Below are 9,231 nucleotides of genomic sequence, written 5' to 3' on the forward strand. Positions count from 1 at the left end.
TTGTAGATTTTCGGGGTGGGGGGGGGGGCAGGGGATTTGGACTAGATGCCCTTTGGAGATCCCTTCCAGACCAGACATTCTATGATTCTATGAAGTCTTCTTTCTCTAATAATCTGGAAACGTAAATATTTATCCAAGAAAAAAAAAAAAAAAAACAAACCACAAAACTATGTGAATAATACTCTTCCTTTTGTCATGGGAACATTTTACTTGAACTTTTCTAAGTAGGTGTGGCTCAGGGAGGTGGGGGGCTAAAGGTAGAAAAAGTATATCCAAGGAGTATTTATGACAGAAATCTGATCTGCTATATATGGTCAACTATTGAAACATGTCTATGTAAAGCAAAAGGACATACCAGAAGTGAATATATATCCAGAGACATGTATGTTCAGTGAGACGTGAGAGGAGGGAAAAGGGATAAGCACTCCCAGAAATGAATTTTAATGTTGTCTGCTTTCCATGAGGAGGCAATTTTTTTCCATGAAGAGAAATCTGCCAGTATTATTTTTTTAATGAAATCTTTTCTTAAAACATTGACTCTCTTATTCCTGGGAATGTATTTTGCTGTTTTAACGATCAAGTGTGCAGATGCTGGAATTATAATGTCACTATGACATGGGGAAATCAGTGAGCAAAATAAAATCAATTTATCAAGCTCATATGCTGGGACACAGTAATTATTTAGGGACTGCTTGAAGTAGGGAATGCAATGAATGTTAGGTTGCCTGGGATGCTTACCAGCAATCCATTGCACTCTTTTAACCTTTAAAGCCTAATAGAGTTTTATTTATTTTTTTTCCAAGTTTAACACTTAATAAAACCTTATAATTGCTACTTAGCACTTTTATACTGCTTCTCATGTTCTAGATAGTAGGAGTTAAGCTCCTCAGCGTCCTTCTGAGACTGCAATAGAAGTAGTATTATCCCCAATTTACAAACAGGCCAATTGAATCAGTAAAACTAATTTGTCCAGACAGCAATGCCACTCAAATTATTTTTATTCTCCTTCTGTTACCTGAAAATTGTTTTATTTTAGTTGAATTCAATTATCCAGTGGATTAAGAATGACAATTTTCCTTGGTTTCAGCGGGAGCCACAGCTACTAATTTCCCAGAGCTGCAGCCTGCTCTCCCTAAAGATGTGACAGGGCAACCTGCCACCCAGAAGGGTTTCAGCCTGAATTCCTGGGAAGCTGAGCACTAATCTTGATGCAGTTTCCAAGCCCATTTCTAGTGCTGTTATAAAAACCCTAGACCTGTTTCATTTTTTTATTTATCTCCTTTTCATAATTTTATTTTAGTATTCTTTCTTCCTAAATTAGCTTAAAAAGTAAACTGTTCTCTCTTACATTGACTAAAATCTACTGTTAGAACTGAATTCCCTCATCTCACATTGCTGAAGGATGTCCTTTTTGGATGTAAGAAGTCTAGGAATTTCAGCCTCAAGATTTTGACTTGAGGTTTCACCCATGCCCACTCCTCACACATCATACAGTAATGGTGAAAAGGTGAAGGTAAGAGTTGCAATATTAGTTCAAGAATTAGAAAACAGAGCTTTCAGCAAAATGCTTGAACAGTCCATCTGATCCATATTCTTCTGGAGGCTAGAGACTGGATGGACTGTTTTTTTCCCCTTGCTAGAGGTAGTAACTTTATGATGCTACACATTATAATATATTTAAAGGCATGTTGGCATATTGTAAATAAGCATGATCTTTCATATTGGGGAGAGGAGAAAATAAAGGTTTGTGTTAAAATTATAATATGATGTACCTGCTTTTTGTTAGCACGAATACAGTTTGAGTTTCTGAAGCTTCTTGTCTGAATTGTTCTAATGTTAGTTGAGTGTCAGAGTACAGTCTCTGTTTTAGTAGTCTCTAAACTAAACTTTTGTATGACCATGCAAAGAGTCCATATTTTTTTCTGTTGAGTGGTTTGACCAATGATATCTGGAAGCCTGAGGTGCTTTGTTGATCTCATGATACAGCTATTGCAATCTTTCTGGTTTAAACTGCTTTCTTTTTTTGTCAGTAAAATGTTACATTTGCCTTTAAAATACCATGCTGCTTTACAATATAATAGAGATTTACTTTGTAGTAACTATTTTCTGAGGAGAATGAGAACTCCTGTGCATCTTTATTACCTGAAAGAGCTTTTGGTAAGGAACATGGGTTATTCACTCTTTCATGTTCGTACATATCTAATACACACGTCACAGGTTAACTATTACAGATAATGTGTTATTAACGGTCTAAAAACAAGTTTCGCTGAGTCTCCACAACATAAGCACATACACCTTTTCAAGTGCTTTTAGCTTTAATAATTCTGAAAAAAAAAAAAAAAAAAAAAAAACCACACACCAAACCCACACATTAAATGAAAAATTTCCTGTGCAAAAATTCTGTTGAAAGCCTTCAAATTACTTACAGTTCGTAGGCACTTCACCTCTTGATTGCCAGATTGGCTTCTTGGTTGCAAAGTAATGGAGCAACTAACTTTGATTATGTGGAAGAATTGGTGCAGAACTGTTTATGAACACTTCAGCAGTGATGGGCTCTGCCATGTCATGGTGACAGTTATTCTAGTAGAGTGACTTACAAGATAAGTTTACTCATTTACTTTTCCCCCTGTGTGGAGAACACAATTTCAAAATTAATGCCAAGGCAGTAGCATAGGTTGCATTTTTTCAGGGATGACAAAACTGCCTAACAGCTGTTGATTTAAAAATATATATATATATATATATATGAAGAATTCCTAGTTACTAAGTGATATGTGTTTCAGAATATGTGCTTCTAATATGTTTATTAAATTAGACATCCTAATAATTTTGGTTTTTTTCTTAGATATAACATTGCTACAAATCATAGCTTTTTCCTTTGAAAGTTCAGAAAAGAAGAAAACTAATACCTGGAATTAGTTAATTTTTTGTTTGTTCTATTCAAATTTTATTATCCTTATTTATAAGGAAATACTGAGTTAATCTTCCAAATTTTAGGAAATAACTTTTGAAAAATATAATATTTTATGAGATTCAGAAATACAGCATTCAGAATGAGATAGGATTTAAAGCACATTTGATATTTTTTCTCCCCTGATGTCTTCTATTTTGAACTATTTTTATCCCAGAATAGGATTTATATTTTACTCTAGTGCATTCTTGCTTGGTCATTTCTGAGTTTGTAAAAATATATAGGATGGAGAATCAAATCAGCTAAAATCCATTTTGTTTCAACACCGCCTGTCACCAGGAGCACTAGAATCAAATAAAAATACATTGTGAGTTTAAAAGGAAGCTAAGAGTGGCGTATTGAGCTAGCAGCTGACAATCCCAGGTTTCAATGAAATTTGAATCAGAATACAGTAAACCCATCAGAGGAGAAACAGATTCATTTTGAATTAAGAAGATGGAGACTGTTGAACTGTCCTGGGTAGAATACATCAGTTTGTTCCACCTTGTACGATTTTCAATATAAACCTGAAGATATGCTCTGGCCCATAAATACTTGTCCACTTGGACACTAAGAGTGCTGAGGCAGAGAAATATCAGTGTTGGGAATGTTCTGTGGCCCGCGTGTAGAGTGCCTGCTCACCTTACTGTGCAGATAGATCCTGCTTTGATTTAGCTGCAGCTGCTGATGGTATAAAAATGCCCACAACACAAATTCATCTGACACAGGAGAGCTCTTCTCTCTAAGCTATGTCATATTTTCATCACGGTGCCAAATGTCCTTTTCTGTCTCTTTCACTGATTATGAGAATTGAGGTTTAACACAGACTTATAATAGCAGAAGACTCTTCTGTATGAGGGAATTCTTCAAGAAAATGCCAGACTGCCATGAGGCCACTGCCCTGAAAAAGTGTTACTCACAGACCAGGGAAACAGACTTTCTTTGTAGGCACAGCTGGCTTTTTCTTTAAATATACTTCATAGTGTCAGCAACATCCATGGTGGAACACATTAGGGAATGGACTTTTCATGTTTGTCGTTGTCGACATACATAAGTCCTGATGCAGTCACAAGTGGCCAACAAGTTGGCAGATGTTGCAAGGCCAGTCTCAATTGTCTTTGAAAGGTCATGGCAGTTGGGGGAGATTCAAGGATCCTGAAGTGTCACTGTCATCTCAAAGAAGGGCAGGAAGAAGGACACAGGGAACTACAGGTCAGTCAGCTTCTCCTGTATCCGTGGGAAGATGATGGAGCAGCCAGTCCTTGTAACTGTCTCCAGGCATGTGAAGGACAAGAAAGTTCCACTGGAGGCAAGTCACTAGTGGAATATCACTGTAGATACTGGGACAATATCGTTTGACATCTGCATTAATGAACTGGACCCTGGAAAAGAGCACACCTTCACTAATTTCACAGGTGATACAAAAGTAGGAGAAATGGACAATACACCAGATGATTGTGCTGTCATTCAGAAGGACCTTGATAACATGGAGAACTCCACTGGGAAGAATTTCTTGAAGTTCATAAGGAGAAATGACAAATCCTGTGTCCTGGGAAAAATAACCCCATGCAATAGTACACACTGAAGGCAAATCATCCAGAAAACAGCTCTGCAGAGAAAGAGCCTTGGGGTCCTGGTAGGCAAAAAGCTGACTGTAAGCCAAAATTATAGCCTCATGGCAAAGCAGGCTGACAGCATCCTGGGCTGTATAGGCAAAGTATTGCTAGCAGGTTGAGGGAGGTGATCCTTCCCCTCTACTCAGCCTGGCTGAGGCCACATCTGAAGTGCCAAGTCCAAGGCATTTTAAAGTATTTTCTAACATGACTGTACGGATCATTTAAAATCCAATCTACCACCTACACTATCACATACCATTGAAATTCTTCCTTGTGTAAGGACAGTCATAATGAAGATAATTTGGGGCTGTTTCTTCTATTGCTGTTCACACTGAGAAGTCATTTACATTCTGAGCAATTTAATTGGTTCAAATAGGTCTCATTGTGGTAGTGGTACAATAATCACCATGTTTTTAAAGTTACCAACAATTTAGTTCTCTATATTTTTCTGATATGAGCCTGTGATAGGTATAGTATCTTTTACGCAGAAAGAAAAACAAATAGAAAAATTAATCTGTCATATTTTACAAACTGATGAAATTTATAAATATTTTTGTAAAATATTTCAGTCATACTGATGAAAGCCTCGATTTCTGCTGCTACATGGCAAATACTATAGAAGATATAGAAATTATTAGTATTTATTAAACTCATTTGAACACTTGTTGAAAAAAACAAGCCCTCATCTTGAATTTCACTTTCTCTGACACAAAAACCTAGCTCTACACGCATGTATGTTGACTGCTGGACTGGTTTTCTGTGATAAACTGTTTCTTAACACAGATGTATATTCTCTGACCTTTTTAATCATACAACGTCATATGCCAAATCTTCCAATTAATAATTTTTTTCTTTTCTGACTGAAGTTTTTAATTTTAAGCTTACCAGAAATCGTTAGACTAGCATTCTTCTTTTGTTGTTTTGAATTTTCTAAGTAATAAAAATGCTAGTAAAAATCAGGCTTAGTACTAATAGAATGCAGAATATCAAATTTAAAGTTGGTGAAAAACTTTATTTTGTGCAGCAAATTAGCATAATGCTGAAAATATCAGTATCCTTGCAGTAGGAAAAGCAATTAAGACAGACATACATTGAAGAGGGGGTGGAAGATAAGTTTAAAGCTTTTGCTTTCATATGTGTTTCTGTGATTTGATTTAGTTTCTTGTCATTTGCTTCTGTGCCTTAGCCTTTCTGTTGTTTAAAATAACTTACATTCAAAGCGCATATTGACTACTTATGAAGGATCTACTATTTCAGCTTAATTTAGGTATAATAACTCTGTGATTTACTTAATCATTTTTTTTCAATATTCAAGGGAGACCAGTACTATCAAATCAACATTACAGATGCAAATAATTGGTCTGAAATCAGCCAGATACTTAGGCATGTGTTTAAAAACAAGTGATTTATAAGCTTAGGCCTCTGTGTTTTACCTAAGCAATGAATTTTTCAATCAAAGCCTGATCCTGTTGCTGTACAAATTAATAGAAAATTAACTGTTTTAAAGCGGGAACTACATTAAAGTGCATTGTAGTGTGATCATTTTATCCATTGATCTGCATTTATTCTATCAGCATTTTTCATTTTATGTAGATATATATTATCTATATTTTCATTATATATGATATGTAATAATTTGTATAAATATATGCACAATTATATTTATATACAAGATGGGCATTGGTAACAGTAGCTGAGAGCTTCTTTCATCTTGGAAACCAAGCACCATTGGAGGTACTGGGTTGTCTGTCCCATCTATGAGCCACAGAGTCATGCTGAGGACCTTGGGCCCTTGAGGCCTTTACCTTACAGGAAAAAATGTCTATTTTTAAAGTATGTTGTTTGTTCTCTGAACTCACTGACTAACTGAAATGAAGTGGGTAAGCACATATATAAATCTTTAGGATAAAACCAAACATGTGAGCTCTTTTCCTTTCCTTTGTACTGCAGCCCTTGTTCTACACTACGCCATAAACCAGTATTCTCTCTGGTAATGTCAGTTATGTGCTAGTGGTATAAAACCAGAGAAATGGAGAAGTCAACAATCATGAACTTGATGTATGCCTCTTCTCTCACATCACGGCACTTGCATCGTTCTCTGTACTTTGCTTTACAAAGTGCACATCACTTCGAATTGTGTATTTTACAAGATTTATTGTTAGACTCATTTACTGTACGAGTGCCACTTAAGGCAGTCTAACTCCTTATGTTGCAGGGTTATTTAACATAATTAGTGGAAGTCAAGTCTGGTTTTGAAAGACATTAGAGGAACAATTTTTCATAGATGTTTACCTTTAGTGCACTTCATGGCATTCTAATGGCTATGAATATCTTCATACTACTTACTCCTAAGGTTCACCGAGATACTGGATGGGCTTTTTTTGACCTTTTTTGCACCCCATGTTGATGAAATGATTACCAGACAATAATTTCAGGTTATTTGATGATCTAAAATGAAATGCAGATCACATGTGATCTGTATTAAAAATGATGAGAGAAGGAGCTAGAAAGCAAGACTAATACAGTAAGGTAATTATCGTGCCTTTATGTGCAGACATCATATGGAAATAAAAAGTGCTCCCGAAAATGATAGGAGCTCTACACACTCAAAAAGGATGAGATGGGACAGAAGCATGCTCTGCAGTGCACATCTCGGTGTGCTGGTTACAGATTTGGTTTAACCAGCCAAAAATTGCTATGAAGGTTCCAGCTTTATATCACCTTCTGAAATAATGGGCCTTACCCTTGAAACCTAAAGTCCGTAGGAATTTATATTGAAAAAACCTGTTGAATGTATCATGGGCAGTACATTCCTTCCTTTCAGCCTGATGTATAATATCCTTACGTTACTAATCAGCTGGTAGCAGAGCCAATAGTTTTTTAAGCTGGTGCTTATCATTATTTATATTTAATTCACACAGGTCTATCGAGCAGAAATTATACCCCTGAAAGAAAAGGTGCATCAAGTCAATGAGCTTGCTCACCAGTTCACTCCCTCTGATATTCAACTCTCCCAGTACAATCTCAGCTGTGTGGAAGACCTGAACACAAGGTGGAAGGTGCTACAGGTACATTTCCTATTTTTTTTTTCCTTTACACTGCACTTAGGTTTGCGTTTTGTTTTGTTTTGTTTTGTTTTGTTTTGTTTTGTTTTGTTTTGTTTTGTTTTGTTTTGTTTTGTTTTGTTTTGTTTTGTTTTGTTTTGTTTTGTTTTGTTTTGTTTTGTTTTGTTCTGTTTTGTTTTGTTTTGTTCTGTTTTGTTCTGTTTTGTTTTGTTTTAGTGTGTCCTTGTTTTCTCTATGTGGAATAGCACCAAAACTGTACTAGGGAATTAAAGAGGAAGCAAGCTTTCAGTCATGGTATGAGAAAACAGGAGATAAAGGTTATGCTGTGTTTTCATACACTTCCGAATATCAAGTAGAAATTTGGTAACCCAGTTTTTCATGTGGTTCAAGTTCTCATGCAGTTAAAATCCTTAATAGCTTATTAACCTATTAATATTTAGCAACTCTTGCTGCCAAATATATAATTTTTTTGAACTGGTTTGTCCATGTTTTACAGAAATTTTTGGGGTGTATGTGGGAGTTTCACGTAAGACAGTTTACTTCTGCTGCTTCATTCCCTTTACTGTTGTTTAAATAATTTTCAGGAGCAGCAACTTTACATAAATTCCTTATAGGCAGATAAATTATTCTGTGCAGTGGAACCTGTAAAGTTGCACCTGTATAATCAATTATAAAATTACAAGGCATTCAGTGCATTCAGGTAATTAGCAGGACTTGATACTGCAAGTAAAGCTGTTCAGAAAAAGACTTTATAAATTGAAATCTAATGCAGGAGAAAATATCAAGATATATTATGAAGTGAAGGTGAACATAAGTTATCAGTTGTAAATACTGAAAATTTTACAAATTATTTGCATTTTTTGTTTACACAGATATCACTTAAATTTTAGGTTATTTTGTGTTATCTTCTGATAAAGATTTCAATTACGTATAGTTTCCCAAAAGTGCACTGTGTCTTAGCTTAGAACTGTAGGAACAATGTTCATGACAGAGCATATTTAGGAATGCATACACTGGTATATGGTGATGTATGTCCCACAGCAGGAGAGTATTATTATGATCAAATGAAGGTAAATGCAATTAATTTAACTTCACCAAGTGCTGGATCTTACTATTTTATTTTTTGCTACATCACATTTTGAAATTGTGTCATTGTATTTACTTTACTATATTGTAAAAATGTAGAAGTATAGAAGTTAATAAAGAGTTCTGCCTACGTTGTAAAAGCTGAACACCAGCAATGGACAAAAATGAACCAATTCCCTCTTGTCCTGCATCCAGATAAAAGATCATGGTGCTGTCAACTCTGCCAGTAAGAGGTTATTGCTTCTTTATTACTTCCCCAAAAGAAACCTCACAGCTCTGTGACATCTCCAGTTTATCACCAGTTCATGAAACTGTTAACAGTACTTTTTTTTTTTTTCCTAAATCAACAGCTTGTAGTGAGAGTACTAGTTTAAGGAAAAGATCATTAGTCCAAGATCTTTGGTCATGAATGTCCACTGTTTCTCAGATCCTCAGAATAGAGTCCAGATAATATTAAAGCAGATCAACAGAAATCTGGAACACAAAATGAGTGTTCCCAAAATGTTTATCCCAC

General features: G+C 35.5%; 1 protein-coding gene across 1 annotated transcript in view; it reads left to right on the forward strand.

The window, feature by feature from the left end:
• The window catches only part of LOC103775065 (dystrophin-like), a gene marked incomplete at both ends in the record, with an annotated part of 82,806 nt that extends 75,172 nt beyond the window's left edge, over positions 1–7,634 (forward strand). Inside the window, one exon of the mRNA XM_008942508.1 lies at positions 7,488–7,634. Within this exon, the coding sequence (XP_008940756.1) occupies positions 7,488–7,634 (147 nt within the window). The remainder of the gene's footprint in view (positions 1–7,487) is intronic.
• Between the last annotated feature and the right edge of the window lie 1,597 nt (positions 7,635–9,231).

Source organism: Merops nubicus, unplaced genomic scaffold (genome assembly GCF_000691845.1).
Source record: "Merops nubicus isolate BGI_N331 unplaced genomic scaffold, ASM69184v1 scaffold18076, whole genome shotgun sequence".
Classification (NCBI taxonomy): Eukaryota; Metazoa; Chordata; class Aves; order Coraciiformes; family Meropidae; genus Merops; species Merops nubicus.